General features: G+C 49.1%; 2 protein-coding genes across 2 annotated transcripts in view; both read right to left on the bottom strand.

Annotated features, from left to right (window-relative positions):
• The window catches only part of LOC120961686 (uncharacterized), a 395308-nt gene that overhangs the window by 189727 nt on the left and 185535 nt on the right, over positions 1-20046 (bottom strand). The window lies entirely within an intron of this gene.
• On the bottom strand, positions 14057-20022 carry LOC120956337 (pupal cuticle protein 27). Its single transcript, XM_040377723.2, has 4 exons — positions 19850-20022; positions 19468-19635; positions 14973-15228; positions 14057-14876 (listed from the first exon to the last, which is right to left on the bottom strand). Exons 2-4 carry the CDS (start codon positions 19477-19479, stop codon positions 14467-14469), a joined length of 678 nt encoding a protein of 225 aa, XP_040233657.1. The 5' UTR covers positions 19480-19635; positions 19850-20022; the 3' UTR covers positions 14057-14466.

Raw genomic sequence — 20046 nt, 5'->3', positions numbered from 1 at the left:
TAGCAGCAGTGGCATTACGGTGCGATCTCCAAGGCCCCAATTTCAAATCGCTCAAGACATTGGAAGCGTTTGCGAGCAGAAACATGCGAATCACCTAATGCTGAGGTCCCCCGAATTCTGAGAAGCTGAGGCTCTACGCTGATCTCTGCCCGCGCTAACAATTACGCAAAGAATGCGGCTGTGGCTCCCCGCCGCGGAAGCCGCGAATTGATTACCGTAGCCGATGAAACAATGTTATCAATTTGCCACCAACAACCGCAAGCGAAAATGGCCATCCCATTTAGCCCCTTCCAGCGCACCGACTAGAGTCTACCGACACATTGTTTGCCGAGCTAATCCAGTCCCTTTGATCATTCGGTACGGTGGGCGGTTGGATCGATAGGGGCTGGAGGCAATGCTTTAAAGACGACGAACCCGACGATATCGAACGGCCGACCGCGACAGCTTCAGGCCAAACTTCGCACACAGAGTCTGCCAATGACACAGAGTCTGCCAATGACACAGAGACTTTAACACCGGCACACCGGTAGCGTGTGTGTCTCCCTGGTTCGGTGTGCTCCAAAGCGCACTGCTGGGCCAATTCAGGCTGCACAGGTTCTACCCCTACCTCCCGGAGGGGCCACTGAAGTATTAAAATCCAGTTTAATGTGTGCTTTAAGGACGCGCCCGGCGTACCTATAAGGACGCAAGGCAATTCAACCAAAACGCAACCCGACCAAAGTTCCTTCCTTTTTTCCTTTTTTCTTTCTCTTCTTTGTGTGCTACATGTTTCATCATGTTCTCGTTATTACCTCCCGTATATCTCCTGTTCATCTCCCGTGCGTCCCGCCGCCCAGAACGCACTTGGCGATTGCGTCATCCGCGCTTTTGTCACGAGAACTCGCCGGGAGCGAAAACGGGGCGGCACAAAAAGCGAAAGCAAAGCGAAAGTAGAGGCGGCAAACCATTTACCCAGAACCCGTCTTCTGCTGCCATCTTCTTCCTGTAGGGTGCGGGTGTGCGGGGACCGTTTCCGATTTGCCGGTGCGATGCCGCCCAGGCACACTCAGGGTGTGCGGCCGCAGTCGAGTGGCGTCGAGTGGCGAAGATTTTTCACTTCAAAAGAGAGAAAACGGGAATCTGCGTATTTGCACGAGGCACGATAACGATGCTGCTGATAATGAAGAGAATGGCCAATGAGATAGCTAGAGCACACACACACAGGCTCATAAAAGGGACGAAGAATACACCGGTCCCCTCAAACGACCGACAACGACGGTGTGATGAGTGTAATGTGATGAGCAATAGGAACGGAGAGGCACAAGACACAAGATACCCTTCAGAGAGTTCCGGCCGTCCCCCATGCACCCTTCCCAGCGGCACAGTCAACAGTCCCAGTTTTGCACCTCTTTCCTCCAATCCCTTTTTTTTTGTTCTACTCCTGCAAGAGCATGGCACAGGCGAGAACGTGGCACTGGCGAAACAATGGCAAGATGCTCGTTAATAGCGCGGCGCCACCCTGTCACTGCGCTTTTGCGCTCACCAACTGGCAAGGAGCTGGTGAGAGCAAGGATGTGCAGTTTGACAACGGGCCCGCTGATTGTCTGGCGCTGACGGGCACAGTTAGGCACGGTTGAGCATCATAATGAGCTCCGAAATTCCTTCGTCGCACCGGCGGGAACGAAAAGGACTCGTCATAATTGACAGCAAAGAATTCGCCCCACCGCCTGTCTCTCTCTCTCTCTGTGCTGATGATGCCCATCGTTCCGATCCTTGCGGGTACTATTTTTAACCAGCAGCAGGCAAGCAAACCACGGCCAGGATGGAGCGAACGAGGTTTTGGTGCAGAACGGGGAAAAATGGAATGTGAAGAAAATGGCACCCCGGTCCCGAAACGCTTTCTGAGCTGCTTCGTCTTTTGGCTGCTGGCGGGCTGCGTCGGGCACATCGTTCGCACAAATCATTGGCAGTCGGCAGCCGTGTCTCGGGGTGTGTATGTGTGTGTGTGTGAAGAAGGGTCTCGGAACGTCAGAAATTGGAGTGATGCAATTCGCCGCCTCCGCAGCTTCATCCAGCTCCTATTCAGCTCGTGACTCAATTGTGCTGTCAACGGCACTTTCCTCGCAGCAACGCGGCCTGCCCTGTCCCTGTTTGTCCCCCGCAAGAGAGACAGAGTGCTGATGTGCTGTTGGTGCGCTTACGCTAAACGAGCCTGATTTGTGATAAAGTATGAGGTGATATTATTGCGATTCATTTTCCTTCTTTTCAGATGAACTTTTTTCCCCGAGCATTCTCAGGAAGCCCCGGTTTATCTGAAGCTTGCCAGAGATTTCACCTTTAAAAAACAATAAAGCCCATATTTGCGAATAAACATCACCTACATCGACGATCATTTGATAGTTTTATTTCAGCTATTCAGCGCAGCGCTGCTATGCAGAAAACGATATTTTTAGTTTGGTGATGCATAGACGCAATGGATCTTGTCTATTTCTGGTTACAAATGTAAACAAAAAAAATATATTGTGATCAGATTCACATGATGTTTGACATCAGAACGAGTTTCTCTCTCAAGGTGTATTTGGATTGGATAGTTTGAGTAGAGATAGCGTTTGTGGAGATGTGCAGGAGTTTCAGAAGAAGCTACTTTGGTAGAATGGGAGCTTAATGTAGGCTTGAAACCTCCAAATTAATGTTAGTGGTAAGCTGGCATATGAGCATATGAGAAACTGGGACAAGGAGGAACTATCGGAACATTAGCAGCTGGTTGTCATTCATCCAGCCTACAAACAGGGTAATAAACTAGAACGTTTGAATTTTCGTGCCATTGCAGACCTCAATGCTGCCTACAAGATCCTGTTTCAGCACCTATTCTGCCGACTTGTGACCCTTGCTACAAATTTCGTCGGCATCTACCAAGCTGGGTTTCTTGGAGGCAAAGCCACCACCGACCAAATTTCTACTCTTCGGCAGTTCCTCCAGAGTTTGCCAAATCCCTATGCACCTCTTGTTCATCGACTTCAAGGCGACCTTGAACCTTGCTGAACCATGAACGGTGTACATTGTGAAAGCTGAAAGTTCGAATCTCACAGGGGTCTGAGGCAAGGTGACGGACTCTGCTGTCTGAACTTCAACGTCGCCCTGGAAGGTGTCATTCGAAGTTCGGGACTAGACAACGATATCCGTGGCATGATCTTCTACTGCTCTCTCCAATTTCTTGACTTTCTGTGGATGCCATCGACATCATCGGCAAGACCACAGCGAAGGTGTGTCCCAATAACCATCAATGCAACTAAGAGGAAGTACATGATAGGACCAAACTGGGAGACAATATTTTAATTGACGGTAACAACCACAAGGTGGTAGATGAGGTGTACTATCTTGAGACGATCGTTGCTTCGGACAACGACATCGGCAGTGAAATTGAGAATCATGCATAGTGCTTGGGCTGCACCGACTGCTGAGACCCAGAAGACTTCGAGACCGCACGAAATGTGAGATATATTGCTCTTTGGTTCGTCCGGTGGTCCTCTGAGTCTACGATCATCCAACGATCTGGGCACGTCTGAGCGACACATCCTCCGGATCATCTTAGGCTATGTGTTCGAGCATGGAGTTTGGAGGAGAAAGATAAACTACGAGATTGCTGAGCTCTATGAACTCAGAAGATAAGCCCAAAAACTCTGAAAAGATATCGCGAGGTGACAAGTAAGACGTGAGATGTCAAAAGTACACTCCAAATAGAAAATGTAAAGCGATCAGGCTCATAGTTTACCCGGAGGACGTACTTTATCCCTCAAAGTTCTCATACGCCTCACCATAAAGCACTCTCAGCTGACCTTCCCGTCTGAGCATAGTACGGCAAGCATAATTTATTGAACAACCAATTATAAATTTGCATCACCGTTGAGCACAAACAAATGCCCCTGCATTCCGCTCGGGCACCTTTTGTAGACGGGGTTTGATGAAATTAGCGCATCGATTGCACGCGCGCGCTAATTAAGTCGAAACGGCACCAGTGAGAGCTCCCCTGGGGGGGTGGAAAGTGGCAAGAATGGAAGAATGGCTGCTGCAGAAGAGCTGCAAGAGAACTACAGAGCTACAGAGGGGCAGACGCAGAGATAGAGAGATAATGTCTCCTGCTTCCGCCTGCCGGACGGATGCGTTGGGATGTGAGCGAGCGGCAGAAATCCAATTGCTCGGACTAATTTAATTTAGCTATTTGGCTGGCGTGCTGCACACGCTGCCTACCATTCGGGCGCAGCGGGGAAGTTGCATAATTTTGCGCCGCTCGTGGTGGGGAATAATGCGAATCGCCCCCTCCCACGCATCATCGCTTGTCAAAGCCCGATTGGCAAAGACTAATTTAATAATTTGCATATACACGGATGCCGATACGGTGCCGCCGATGTGGATTGTTTTGGCTCGAATTGATGGGCAGGGGTTCGGTGGTTCGGACATTGGGTGGAATTTCTCGATCCAAGTTGTCGAGATGTGCAGCGCATCATCTCCGGCATCATGCATGAAATTGCACCGGGCAGGAGAATGTGTAAACCGGGGGCGCTCAAGGCAACCCCGCCACAACTCGACACTAATCGGCATGCCCGGTTTCGGGTGTTGTGGAAATTCAAGCCGTTTTCCGGTGCGGCACATCGATGCGCCGAGGGTCGATCGATGACGAAATGCAGCGCACAGAAACCGATTCCAATTACCTTGCCCTGCACGCCTCGGTTTTGGATGTCTTCCCCATCCCTCCCCACAACACCATTCAAGCCCCTTGCGAGGACGCGATCGGTCGGACGACCTGTCCGCAAACCCGTTGCTCGGATAGAATTTCGCATGCCTCGATGCCATCGTGTCGTTGGCCTACGATGGGGGGCTTGGAATGCTCAGCAAACCCAAACAACTGCTCACCGGTGCGACAGTTATGATGTAATCCCTCTCCTCTCATTGCACGCGATCAAACCAGTTCAAATTCAATTCGTGTCACCATCGACGGCCCACCGTCCCCAGCCTGCTCCAGTTTCGGTTTGTTTGGTTGTTTGTTGTTGATGTTGTTTTGTTTATCTATTCTCGCACCACCAACAGGTGTCTGACGACAGTACTGTTGTACTGCTGCTGCTCTAGGTGAATCTAACCAGTTGAGAGAGAGAAAAAAAAACCCCTTCATGAATCCCAAAAACCGCAGAGGAAGAGGCCGTGGCACCGCAAAGTGTGCCGTTGCGTCGCGTGAGCCACTGAAATTTTAACCGTACTTCGTCTTTTATCAGGGCTAATTAGTAGTGCTAACTGGATGTACCTGCATCCCTGCACACCTGCACCAGGTCGCCTCGCATGCGATGGAACCATGGTTCGTCTAATTAGCTCGGGTGAACGATGTGCACGATCAGGCGCACGAGGCACGCCAACTCCACGCCAACAACCTCGTTCGGGTTCCGCTAATTGTGTGACACATTCCCGCAGGAAGCTCGACTGCAAAACCGAGGCTCATAAAACTAATTATCCAACCAGCCTGTCGCTGGCTGTTACTGCAAAGCTTCGCACGAAAAGCAAACGTAAAGTGTGCCCTCCAAGCCTAAATTTCGGCCTTCTAAACCTCTCCACCTGGCCGCGCTCAACCCCAAAGTGCGTTTGCGTGACGATCGTCCGGCGGGTACTTCACGATCTCACACCAGCCAGCCCGTTTGCGTGGGAAAGCAAAGAAAGCGGCACAATGAGCAGGCCCGCTAGAATTCCCACCGATGCTCGTAGTGCCTCCTAAAAAAAAACACTCTCGCCTGCTCGCGCGGTTTCGCGGGACCGGTTTCACTGCCGGCGTGATCCGTTGCAACATCCATCGGTGCCCACCAGCCGGTCGGTTCTATCGGGCACGATTCAAGAAGTCGATCAGGTCAGGCTTCGGTGGTACGTGCTTCACGTGTGCAACGTGTCCGACGCAGGGTTCCGTGCTGCTAGCAACACCACCGCCACCGCCACCGGGGTCGGTCCAGCTGGCGGTTTGCTGGGTGATGTAACCTGGGCTTGCAGTGAATGGGCCGTGCGCTAGCCAGGCGGGAGCAACTGGCCACTTTAGCGGTGTCGCGAGCCTATCCTGCTTCGTTCTGTGTGTGCTCTAGCAAAGCAAAGGTAGTTCAATTTCTATTTATCGCTTTTTAACATTGACACGTAAACATAAAGGCCCCAAAAAAGTTCTTTAAATGTTGAGGTTTTTTTTTTGTTTTGTACGCCAACCCGACCCGGCCGGTTGCTGTGGCTGTGGCATTCAACATTGCCACCGGCTTAATTCGAAACCAATCCGAACAACCAACCCTCGTCAGCCCGGCTAACGTTTCTCACCGCTGCGTACCGGCGGGCCGCGGTGCGCCATTCACCATCTGCACCGAAAGCCCGGGCATGCGGAACTGGTCGGTGTACTTTCGATTTCAGTTTGAAGGTCTCACGCTCTCGGTGGCTCGGTGTGTGAGTGCTTTTTTTTTTTTTTGTTCGTTCGTTTTCTTCTTGTTACAGGCACGCCTTCGCTTCAGTTTCCAGCGACGGTGGCGATGGTGCGGTTCGCTGTTTGATAATATAATCGTGTGGGTTTGATGCACTGCATAGTTCAGATTCTCCGTTCCTTCGGATGGGTGTGATCGTTAATGGGAAGGAGAAAGAGGGAGAAAGAGGGGGGGGTGATGAGGGTGAATAACTGGTGCAGCTAGCTGGCTTGCACGAGAAGCAATCAATGTTAATATAAAGCCCGATTTAAAACTGAATTGCTAGGGTACAATAACACCACATGAAATTACAATCGTTGCAGTTAATATCACAAATGTTGATACTTTGTCGACTTTTTCCTTTCAACTCAGACTTTTGAAGCTTTTTCTCGAGATTGAAGTATTTTAAGTTTTCGTAATATCAAAAACCGAAAACAAAAAGCTGTAAAAGAAGTGTTCACAGGACCTTGATAAAGCATGTACAATGGCTTAACCATTCCAATATGGTGCAAATCCAATGTAGTTTAAAAAAAAATGGAAAACAATTGTCATTCTTACTTCAGTTTTAGTTTGCATGCTGCATCGCTTAAGGTAGAACAGGTGAAAGAAATTGAAAGCTTGTCGGTGCCATATATAAATCAAATATTGGAAGCGCAATCGTATTTGCTGTCCCCAACTGACAAATCTATGTAGGGTAAATGTACCTATAGTGGTGGTAGTACCAATAGTGGTGGTATTGCACTAAAATGCGCTCCATACGGCAAATTAAAAGCAATTAAGTTAATTATGTTAGTGCGAAATGTTCCTTAGCCTTTTACAAAGGGTTTAATAGAAAAATGGGGCCATTCCGTTATTTGCCTGTTGACCATAGTTATGCTTTTTTAAGTGTTTTTTTACCATAGTGCCATTATAGGTACACAAAACAGGCTTGCTCCTATGGTGGTTATAGTTATAAAATCAATAAAAACAGGTCATTTTAGATTTTTACTAAGATATTTTTGACATGTCCTACTGTGAAATGATTTTTATGTAGGTAATTTTTCAAAAACAAAGACCAAAATTCGCTTATTTGGCTGAACGAAAAAATGACTTCAAATCAAGCACACTCTTCCGGGTGTGGATTAACGACAGGTGTGATGCAGTACTTTAGTCAATAGTTTCATCGATCAAATGTATACATTTTTTACGATCAAATTACGCAAGAAATTCAATATTATGGCAGCAATCCTTGCTATCCGTACGAAAACAGCTTCGAAACTAAGTTTCATTGATATTATACACCGTTTTGAAGGTATCTTTGTTAACACCACTATAGAAACACGATACGACGACTATACCCAAATAGCCAAAATTGCTTAAGCAGCCAATTTTGGCAAGCTAAAGATCGCTGCTTGAATTCGCCTTTAACCGCAGAAGATTCGCCGCAGTAGATAAACAGCATCAAAGTTCTAAGGTGGCCCTTCTAAATAGCGCCTAAGCAGCTTCCTTGTGCCAGGGTGCCGGGGATTATTTTTCTTTGTGTTTTATTTTCAAGCAAGGCGTCATCGACAAAAAAAAAACAACAGGATTTGGTTTGTTTGTGTGCATCTGTATATTTTTAAATCCCTAATATTCATTATTTACACGAAGTGTATCACAATTTACTGTACAATCACAATCACTTCACTCAAAATCCCTTCTTCAAAGAACTAATTTATCTTTTGCAGCAGCAATGAGATGATTGACAGCGTCAGTCTCTGACAATTTGACAAGAGCCAACTTGTACCAGTGTCATGCATTAAAAAGCTATAAAGTTCCACCAAGTTCGGTACGCTTTCTTAACAAGCCTTTAAGTTCCATCATGAGCCATACACATCGGGCTAACCAGCCGCAAAGTTCCAAAGAGTACCGAGTGCTTGTTAAAAAGCGCCATAGTTCCGCAAAGTACCGACTATCTCTTAATCAGCCACAAAGTACGACATCGGTACGATTTTTTTTTTGTTAAACAGCCTCAAATCAGCTATAAAGTAGGAACTGGCTATTTGGGTAGGAACCATACCACCATTATAGGTACAACGAATCAGTCACAAAAATATGTATTTTTTCGTTAATTTGATGTGTTTAATGGTAAAAAAATGGTTGTGATTGCGAAGATAAAACATATTCCAATTGCTGTGCGTTAAACTATACATGAATTTACCTTCCTGAACACTTGAAATCTATTAAAACATATTTGTAGCATTGCAAATTGCACCACTTTTTACACATTTACCCTATTCCTCCAAATTTCCATTTTGCGATTAGTCAATTAGTAAAAATACTTAACATCTCTCTCTCCCTCTATTTCTCTCCTTATCTCTTTTTATCTCTCTGTCTTTATCCATCTTTCTCTCTCTCTCTCTCTCTCTGTCTCTCTCTCTCTATCTATCTCTCTGTCTCTGTCTTAATCTCTGTCTTTTTTCTCTCTTTCAAATTGCTTTGTTAATGCTCTAGTTTTTTTTCAAATCGAACCCTGACGTAAAGCTCAAGACGCATTACAAAACAGTTCAGCCGATGTATAATAATTATTGTTTGTATATATAATAAATTTAGCGTCAGTTTTTTTTCCCCAAACCTGCCCTGGAGTGAACCGCTTCTAAAATGTATCTGTGCTTCCTGTGCATGTTGTAATTCCCACACTATTTGCTGTAAATAAATGTAACGATCTATTTATTAGGTACTTACTAGGAATTAGTGTGCTTTGCTTTTATTCATGGAAAGCTGTTAGACAACTGCTCAACTTCTAGAGCGATTGTACAAGCCCCATTCACCCTGGACCAGAAAGGATGTCAGCGTTTTAAAATACCTGTAACCAAATCTTGTCCGGTCCAATCTTCAAACATTCTGTACTTAACGAAAAAGTGTCTAGGAAACAGTTTAATTTTTTTTTAAATCCATTACAATCCATCCACTTTGCACTAGTCTGTTCCTACTTAAGTCGTTGTCTTGATACTTTTATCGAGTATTACTGGAAAAGGTTTCTACACAGTTAAGTGTTGATGCAATCTTTTATGCTTAGTTTCGAAACTATGCTGCATTAAGCTCTTGCAAGGTCAAACAAGATTAACGGAGTGTGTGTATTTTTTTTTTTTTATAATTAAACACAAACCAACCAAGAACCGGTCAAGCACCTGTCACCTCCTTAAAAGGATCCGCTGCCCGCCCCTGATTAGCTGCAACCAGTGTTACGGAACTCGTTCACTAACCGTTAAAACCGGCCCGAGGGCCGCTGGGAGAAAGGTAACCCATTTCTCACTCGCCTTGACTCATTTCCGCGACCGGGCGAGGCTTATTAGTTCACCCTCCTACCCCGGTGGATATCTGTTTTTTTTTTCTTTTCTTTTTTAGTTGCCTTGCTTTGCTTTCACCGCTACGGGTCCGATTTTGTTACGCTTATACCTTTGCTGCCACACCCCGGACCAGTAACCAGGGTGACTGGGGCCGGTGACCTTGGAAAGGGAAACTCGGACAGCAAATGATTGGCCTTGCCGTTTTCAGTACTCCCCCAAATTTTACACCTCCCTAAAAGGCTCCCGAAAAGAAGAAGAAGAAGAAGAAGAAGAAGAAGAAACTCCGCACAGGGTGACGGGAGGACGCGTTCGATACGCGAGATCGCTGTACGGCGTGCAAACAAATATCCCACACCCACCACGCCTTTTCCTTTCTGTTTCTGGAGATTTCTTCTCTCGCCCTTTTTTGTTTTCTTTCCTTTTTTGTTTTCTTTCCTTGGTTCGCATCTGCACACAGCACCTACCTTCACGCAGCATGAGCGCGCACGAAAGTTATGCAATACGCTTCCAGCCGCCTTTCTTATTAATGCGAAATGGAAAAATTCTTTTCACTTTTCAGCTACCACCTCCACCTGGCCCGCAGCAGCAGACAGATGAATTAATGGACGTGTAGGGCGAACGTGTGCACGTGTGTCTTGCGAGAGGATGCTGTTTTTTTTCTTCCTTTCTTGTTAAAGCCTTTTGTTTTAAAGCAACACGCTCGCATGAAAACCGTTTTGCACCGGGCCAGGACACAGCCGGTGAGCTTTAATCTTGCCTCAGTGCTCTATATGCGTGTGCGCGTGTATGTGTGTGTGTGTGTGTGGTGAGAAGGATAGACAGTGCTTGCTTTTGCCTCGCATCCCTTCACCCGCACCCCGCCTCGGTTCTGTTATGTTTCAAAGCATTTGGTTTACGGTGCTCTTATTTTCGCACACGACCGTTCTGTGTTTTGGTTGGATCGCTTGCGAACCCTATGCTGTTGCTCATTTCCCTTTTTTTTTCCTTTCGCTGTAATAGTCCTTTTACAAACACACACACACACACACACACGCACGTACTTACTTTTTCAAAATAAAAAAGGGGTGGTCGGGAAAGGGTGGTCCTTTTTGCTATAAATTCCGGCTTATCGAAATTACATTTGTTACGCCTTACAATGGGAGGATGGGCCCCGCTCGGTAAACAAGATTCGCCTCGTTTTGCATGTATTTTGGGTTATTATTATTTTTTTTTATTCTTAGCTATTATTATTTTCATTGCATCCCGTTTTTCGGTTGCTTTCTTTCCCCCCCATCAGTGTATTTTCGTATGAGCCCCCTGCCCCAGTGTCTGCCTGCTAAGGGCCCGTTCGCGTAATTCTGTGAATTTTATTTCCAAAGCTACACTTCTTCTTCTCTTTTTTTGTTGTTGTTGCTATTGCTGTCGGTGTGCGACGCTCGGTGCAAAAATAAATAGATCGCATCCTTCTTCTGTGCGGCGGCTTCCACTCCACTTTTGCCTTGTTTGCATGTTCTACTGTACGGTAAAATGGAGCCGCTGCTGCTGCTGCTGCCGGTGAAGCTGTAAAGAGATTCAAAGCTCGGGAAGCCTTTCGATTGTTTACCGTTCACGGTTCACGAATCATTCGCTTCGCGGAGGCAAGGGCAGGAAAGCAGAACGCACCAAGAGGTTGGGAGCGTCATAATTTATATCTACAGCAAAGGAAGGGAGAATGAACAAGCAAAAAAAAAATCCCACACACATACACCGAGCACTCGAATGTACGTACAGGGCCGGCCGATGTGTACTTACCGCACGGTACGAACTGGTACGAAAGTCTATATTTACACTCGACCTAGCTGGTTCCACTACCAGGGAGTGCGTACAGAAGGGCGGAGCAGCAGAAAAGCTATCTCTTCATCGGCTTGACCGGCCACCCCGAACGGTTGCGCGACAGCGCGACGGCAGTAGCGAGTGCGCTCGGAAGACGAGAATAATGTCAGCTGGGTGTTGCGTTACGCGTCCGGGGCCTACAGCGCGTCCCTTCCCACACTGCTCTGCTCGGCCCGCGCAACGAAACTGGACAAAATGTCAGCCGGCACGAGCGCACAGGGTGTTTGCTTGCACCTCGCCCGAAAAGCGTTTTCCCATCAGCCTAAATGTCACTTTACAATCTTTCTGAAGGCCACCCAGAGTTGAACCAGAAACAACAACAACAACAACAACAACAACAATAAAAATAAAAAAACAAAAGCACGAAAGAACGAAACAAGCGAAACTCGATCAACCCCGGAGTACGTATTTATTTCCCATCTTCCTATTCTGCCTGTTGCTAAGTGGATTGCGAAAGGCTGGGGAGAAGGACCCGAATTTGATAAATCGGAGCGAGTTCCGGCGCAGGAGACTGCAGTAGAAACAGGGCGAGTACAGGCGAGCTGTGGGGCGCACCGCCGAACATGCGCTAATCGTGCGGCAAAAGATGGTGGATTAAAATTCGCTCCACAAACGGAGCGACGAGACAATCGTGCAACCGAGACAATAACGAGCAGCCACCTTCCGCTGCCCAAGCACTCCGACACCCGGTGCCCCTTTCCACCTGAGACGTGCTCAAGAAAGGGACAGAAACAGGCAGCGCAATGTGCTTGCTCAATTGGCACGTTTCACGGATTTGCCACGCCACAACCGATAACAACACAATTTGACTTGTTGATATCCTGGGGACGGGGGGGTCGTTTTGTTTGACCCCCTTTTGGGCAGTGGCACGGAACGGGACGGGACGAGCAACGGCGGGCCAGCACAGCAGCATGCAAACTGGCAAGTACTGAAACGGAGCGCCCGACGGCCTGTCAACTGCTTGGCACGGTTGTGCACAACAATTGCATAACGCCCGGGCGCAGAACCGTTGCTGGTCTTTTGCGTGCAGCTTTAGCGGGCGGCGGCGGGCTGCTCAAGAGCCACTGTTAAGCCGTTGAAAAGAGCCGCTTTGAACAAGGCTAGTTTGTTGTTTTTCTTTTTGTTTCTTGCTTTGTTTTTTTTTTTTGAGATAGTGAAAAACAGCAAATTGCTGCACACCTACACCAACCTAAAGATGTTCCTCCTCTCCCTCCTTTCCCACCTTTCCTGCCTTTCCCTTTTAGGCTGATTTTGCTGCACTCGACCGGTTCTGGACGGCGCCGACGACGACGACCCATCGGGCGCGGTACACAAAGCCGCTCTGCTAACGGACCGTCAGGACTTCATTACCAGCAGTCGGTTCGTTTGTGTTTGTGTGTGATGTAGGAAGGTAGTATACTCAATGTACTTTCCCACAGCCCTCAGCCCGCCAACCAGCGCGCGCTGGTGCGCCCGAACGCTCCATCTCCGCCGGCCGTGTCCGGCCAAAACCTTTCCACTTGCCTTGTGGAGCATTCAATGAATTGAAGATAATGCTGAAAAATCGTGAAGGTGCGTGTTTGTGAGAGTGCGCCCAGGTTGACACATGCCATTACCGCCGCCATGCTCTACCAATGCTCCGGTGCGTCCAAACCGTGCTTAATTGACAGTCCCGTGAGCGAGGGGCAGGTGGTGAAGACGACATCTTGGGCGCACTGTTCCAACCGTCCGCAATGGAGAGCCTGCCCCAGAACGGTATGCGGTTTGATAAATTAATTACCCGACGCCAAAGTGCTCCCGGAACCACCCGCACCCCACCGGTGCCAAGCGCGAGAATGTTGCAATGAATTAATTATAGCAAATACGCGACCATTGCTTTACAAAATGATAGGTTACGGGCCCGTGTGTAAGTGTGGGCGTGTAGTGTTGGGTTCGTTGCTTGCTCCTGCCGTCGCCACAAAACTGTCACCGAGCCCGGAGCGGTGCCGCCAGTCGCATGAATGTGGTGGAGTTTGTGTGAGAAGCGGGTTTTCGTTTGGAGGTGTTTGCTGTTTGCACAACCCGCTGGTGGTACGCCCGGCAGCAGATATTGATTCGTTGCTGTACTTCCCTTTGCTTTCTCTCCTTCCGGGGACTAATTTCGAGAACTAACACAACCTACAAAAAGGTCCTCTTGCCCAAGGTACCGAGAAGCATCGACCTTTCTTCTTCTTTTTTCTTTCGGCGCTCCCGAAGCTCAGCTACGAAAGAAAATGAAGGCGTAGGACGCACACCTGGTGCAAACTCCACCATTCCGAGGCTCGAAGATTTATCGGTCCCGGGTGGCAATCGATTACCTATAGATGTTGAGGTTTTGCCCCACCCCCACAAGTTCCGACACCCACAGCTTAGAGGTTGAAGTTGCCAACAGGGCGGAGGAAAACCCCCCCGCGATACAATCATATTGCAAACACCTGTCGGACACGCGTGTTTCGATTTGGAAATAGAGGCTCATCTCTACCCGCTTTTATTGCGCCTGCTGTGCCCTGGCCGTCCATTCATCTCTGCGGCCTTCTTTCCCTTCCTTTTCCCCACCCGACGTTCGGAGTTGGTCACTGCGACGGACGCGCAGAATCAAAAACAAAACCATACAAATAAACGGTGACCGTCGGAGTGTGTTATAGCTAGACTTCCTGTGCTGTTTTTGGGGGGGGTGGAGAGGGTGGAGAAGAGTATTCACAGGGAAGACCGTGTCACCGTGTCTATGACTTAGGATGTATTAGAGTGGTTGTTGCTTTTTGTTGTTGTCGTTTTCTCTCGGTGCGAGTTGCCATGTTGGACGGTCTGTTTGGATTTGGATTTGGATTGTCTGTGCCGGGGTCTCAGGTCCGCCCGTCACCTTATCTGCCGGTGTAGCTCAGCGAGTACGAGCCCGTGTTGATGTCGACCTTCGCGTTCGGGTGCCAGATGTCGGCCCGGTGCTGAGGCACCGCCGGCTGCTGATAGTACTGCTGCTGCTGCTGCTGCTGATGGTGCTGGGGCTGGGGCTGGAATCGGTGCTGCGGCTGGTAGCTGGTGGCCGGCTGCTCCGGCTGCGACGCCGCGTCGCGGTAGTACTGCTGCGGGGCCGGGCTGTACGCTACCGGTGCGGGGCGCGGCGCATTGTACGGCGCCGGTTTCGAGTTGTAGCGCGAGTCCTTGTAGTAGATGCTCGGGTCCTCCCGGTACTGGCCGTCGTCTTCCTCGTTCGGGCCGAGCGGCGGATAGTTGCTGTTGCTTAGCGTCGGCGGTGGCACGTTAATGTCCGTACCTGGAATTGGGAAAGGTTGGGGGGGGGGGGGGGTTTGAGAGGGAGTTTGGATATAATTCCTCGGGAACGCAACTAGCACACCTAGAGCACACTTACCCTGAGGCTCGAAACCGCGATTGCTCGCACCGTACTCGATCTCGCGCAGCTTGCCACCGTCGTCCACGTAGCCGTACTTGCCCTGCACCTCCCCGTTCGGGTACTTGGTCTCGATCTTGAACGTACCGTCCGCCGCCTCGTAGCCGTAGCTGTAGCTGCCGTCCTCGTTGTGTCGGTTGATCTGCTTCAGGATCGGCACCGGCGTGGTGTAGTCTCTCTGGGCCGCAATAATCGTCACTATCGCGGAGAGTAGTAACTGTCACGTGCAAAATAGAGAAAGTCACAAAAAAACATGCATATTACTAAACATTGCCTTTTCGGTGACTCCTCTTCACCGGGGCCCTGCGCACTGCCTGTTCCGAAAACAAAAAAAAAGCCGGCCTGCCACAGATTCCTGCCGGTTTCGGAGTGGCATGCAACTATAAAATTCCACATTTCACATTCCTGGAAAAAACCCCCTCGGATCCTTCCAATATCCGCAACGAGACACTGCTAGACACACAAGTGGTATTGGATATTGCGAGTGCGCCCGGTTCGGTGCTGGAATATTTTTGCGAGCCAACATGTTGACACATCTTCCCGCAAAGCCAGGCTAGTGCCTGCGGGTGCCGACCCCCCGCTTATTTACATACGAAGTGAAGAGTGAACCCCGGCCCGTAGCCCGGTGATCAGCCGGCCGGTCCCGATCAGAAAATACTTTCCTACCACCCAAAACAACAAAAAATACCTATTCGACCCGACGACAGCAATCTCATATCGAAGCGACCTGTGCCGGTGGCATTATTTTTACACGAAGCAACCAACAAAAAACAATAAAAAAAAGAGGACACACGCCTGCCAGAGGGTTAGGTAGCCGGGCCTTCGTTCGCAGAACGCTGGGGCTGAAGTCTCGCTGCTGCAGCACACGCAGAACCGTTCTTGCGTAATAGGCGCGAGTGGAGTGGGCGGCCACTGAAATTGGCTTTTCACTTCTGATCCTTTCTGCTGGGGAAGTCATCTGGTTAGGTATATTTATATACATTTTTTTGTTGTGTTACGGAGATTGGGAGGTTTTTTCGTGCATGCTCCTTCAACTGATGGGACGCATGCTGTAAGGAAATAGTTAGTACTAGTGGTGTACTCTCTGCAGCGCACCCACAACTCGTCGTCCGAAGTCGTCTGGACACATCCGGAAACGTCCGGAGTCATCTGGAGTCATCCAGAGTTGGAGTCGTCAGGAGTCATCCGGAGGCTTCCGTAATCGTCCAGAATCGTTTGAAGTTGTCCGAGGTCATCCTGAGTCATCTGGAGTCCGGAATCGTCCAAAATCGTTTGAAGTTGTCCGAGGTCATCCTGAGTCATCTGGAGTCCTCCAAAGTTATCCAGAGTTGGAGTCAGCAGGAGTCGCCCAGAACCGGAGCCGTCCGGAGTCATCTGGAGTCATCCGGAGTTGGAGTCGTCCGGCGTCATCCGGAGGCTTCCGGAATCGTCCAGAATCGTTTGAAGTTGTCCGAGGTCATCCCGAGTCGTCTGGAGTCCTCCGGAGATATCCAGAGTCGTCCAGAGTCATCCGGAGTTGTGAGTCAGCAGGAGTCGCCCAGAACTGGAGTCTTCCGGAGTTAGGCGGAGTCCCCATTCCGAGCAGCTCCAGACGATTCCAAACAGCCTCGGATAATGCTGGGCGGACTTACCTTCCAGATTCGATTCCAAAATGTGTGTCAGATCGTAGTCAAGTACGTTATTTTTGTTTACCAGAAACACTCTCAGTCGGAACACTCCGGAGACGGTTCTTAGGTCCTAAAGCACACAGCCAAAGGTTCTTGTGAACCAGAATTGGCATTTAATTGAAAAATGTTAATTCTCGCAGATTAGCATAAAAATGTCGGCACCCAAAACCCAATGCTTCACGGTCTTCCTCTTCCTTCTCCACATCGGGAAGGTTTTTTTTATGACGTCCGTAAACCGGCGCACGCCACCTGGATGGAAAATTAAAGGTAATTCCGCTTTCTACTAGCATCAGGTTCCGCGGGCCAAGCAAGGGAGGCAGGCGTACGGAAACGAGGCTAGAACTCTTATTAGAAGCACTTGCACGTAAAAACATCCTTCCGAGAAGCTTCGCCACTCAGCGATGGGGCGAGAGTTTTTGTTCCTTTTTCTTCTTCTGCTGCTGCCTACGGTGACACGGAGTTTAGCGACCGTCAGCGGTGAAATGCCATAATAGCTTAAACGTGCTAAAATTTTGTCAATTTACGCTCCTAATGATTTTAGTCCAACCCCCCCACCCTGAGAGCTGCGTTGTAAAAGCTTCCACACGGATAGCTTCCAGTCTACTCACGGATCATTGGGGATTACCTGACTTGCTGTAACGCCTTCTTGGGTTGGCTTTTGCACACTCCCACGAAGAAAGTTGGCAATATCTTCAAGACATTTCCTGAGCCCCCTTATGAAATGGGTCGCCGAAACAATGCAGCTCCTTAACGAGGCATTATTCTGGATTCCAGAGAGCTTCTGGCTGGATGAACTACCGCCTCCCACAGGCGGACTGGCGTGTGAGGATAAAGGGCTGATTCAGGAATTCACTCATACTCTCTCTCTCTCCTTCTCTCTCCCTCACCTTCTCTCTCGTCTGACTGCCCGTAGTCCAAAACCAAAACCTCCACAGGCAGAGGACTTCATCGCTCGCTTTTACACAACTGTTGACTTCTGAGACTAGTTGAAGCGTTGAGGCATTTCCCTTTCCCAAAAACAGTAAAACAGCAACCAACGCAATTTAAGGGCCGATGGTGAGATACGGTCGCTCGCTTCATCGAACACGCCACCGGCGGGTGCAGCGGATGAGCAATTTTTCGGTCCAACGAAAACAAAACAAAAAATCGCGGCGGACATCATCCAAACCCCGGGCGGCCTCACTGGGTCCTATGGTAAATGAGTTGTGTAATAAAGCAGCAATAACAACAGCGCCGAAAAACACAACCAGAGCAACAACAAAAAAAAAACTGCACCATTGAGCAAAACCCCATTAGGATGTATAATACATCTTGTCAGGGCGCATGCCCTCACACACAAATACACAGTCGCGCTACAGTGCTGTTACGGTGCCCCATACAGGGGCGCGTAGGCGCGTGGGTTGCAGGGGCCCACTTCCTTGTTTTGTCGCTCGCTCGAACTAGAGGTGTCGACCGGGCCGACGGGGTCTCGTGTGCGCGCGGCCCGCTGTATAGCGATATTGCCTGCACGCCGTCACCCAAGCTAATGAATAAATAAATAAATTATGAGCGTGCGCCTCTCCACCAGTCCCCAGATCATTGCGCCAGATTGTCTATAAATCATGTGTGTCTCTTTCTCTCTTCGCCTTTCCCCACCTTTCGCTGACGCACTCTCCCTTATGGGTGAAGTGGCGACTGTTACCCATCCGGCTGCGGATAATTACGCGCCGATGACGGCTAAAACTAAGCCCAATGCGTGCGTGAGTGTGTGCTTCTTGCTCCAAAATGATATCCTAACGCCGACGCACCACCAACGCCACGTACGACCTTGAGGATTCCTGATTGCTTGGTGAACGGTGACAGACGGCGTTCAATCTGAAGATATTAACCTTTTGCCCGAACTTCGGACCCATTACGTGGGTGCGTTACGATTTGGGATAGGTCCTGCCGTTTTCTTGTGGTTTGTTTGTTTGTTTGTTGAAAAGTCATTTCCTGTCCCCACATTCACGCGCTGCTCCAGGTAGGCAACTGTTACCCGAAACTCTTCGGCAGGAACTGAAGCTTAATTGCCGACCAACACCAACATTCTGTCCTAAATGTGTGTGTGTGTGTGTGTGTGTGTGTGTGTGTGTGTGTGTATTTTTTTCTTCCTTTTCCACCAACTGATGAGCCTGGGTGTGCATCAAAATGTCATTAGCAAACCCATGCCGAAACATCGGACAAAGTCCCCAAGACTAACCACCAGCCCAGGCTGGACTCCGGGTTGGCTGGATTCCCTGGAAGCGAGTTTTGCGCCGCACAGAAAGCAGTACTACAGTTACAATGTCCATATTCGTCTTCGGACGCGTCTGCTTGGTACAAATCTCGGGAAAGTTATCGCTCTGGGACGAAGTTCGATAATGATCCGAGCAGGAGGGGAGCTCCAAGAACCGAAACCGCCAGTAATGACAGAATGCGGTAATGCGAGTCTGGCTGTCTGATGGGATCGGAGTGGGAGGGGTTGGGATGGTAAAACCAGAACAGAAGGAAAGCATTGCCTTGTTGAATGCTCTGAAAGCTAACTTCAGGTTGTTGAGAAATTCGATCCGGTTTTTTCTTTGCTGTCTTCTACTTCGCTGCGCGGGGATCGAATTTAACCCAGAACTCCTACTGACTTGTTATGGAGCGCTTGGACACTTGGTACATAGTGGCGCACTGATTGATTTTACACACACGCACACACACACACACACGAGAGCCTTGGAACAACTCCAGGTGGATTCACACTGCAGCAACCCCTGTCTTCGGAGCAAAAACGGAGATCCACTTACCAGAGACTTCATTTTTGGTTGATTGTCTTGTGAGCCTTTTGTTGAGTTGAGCGAGGGACCCTCCGCTTAAGCTGCGCTTGGCTGTGGTGGTTGGCGCTGTTGTTCGTGCGACTACCCAGTGCCGGTGGGTCGAAGAGCTTGCTGTTGGCTGTTGGCTGCGTCGATGACCTGGAGCCCGGGCACGTTTTGCACAAGGTCACGCAGCGATACCGAGGGAAGATGAAGGTGAATAAAGAGGTAGTATCAGAGAAACTGGAAGAATCGAACACACACTAAGCACACGCACATAAACACACAAACACACACACACACACGCATACAGAACACAGAAATAAACACTGATTAAAGCGACAAAAACCAGGCCGTGGTGTCGCTGTCGTACCTTCACCGCAGCACTAAGGCGAGTACCCTGTACGGATGTCGCGGACCAAAACTCAAGCTGCAAAATTGGACTGATCCCTGCGCGGTTGGTTTCCTCTCTTGACGTGTGCGGTCCGCTCAGATCGCAACCGCTGCTCGCAAAGGTTTGTTTGTAAACAGATCGTACGCAAATACGCCCCGTGCGCTTATATATAGACA

Source organism: Anopheles coluzzii, chromosome X, assembly GCF_943734685.1.
Source record: "Anopheles coluzzii chromosome X, AcolN3, whole genome shotgun sequence".
Taxonomy (NCBI): Eukaryota; Metazoa; Arthropoda; class Insecta; order Diptera; family Culicidae; genus Anopheles; species Anopheles coluzzii.
Note: the sequence above shows the minus strand (reverse complement) of the source record. Positions and strands in the feature narration are given on the sequence as shown.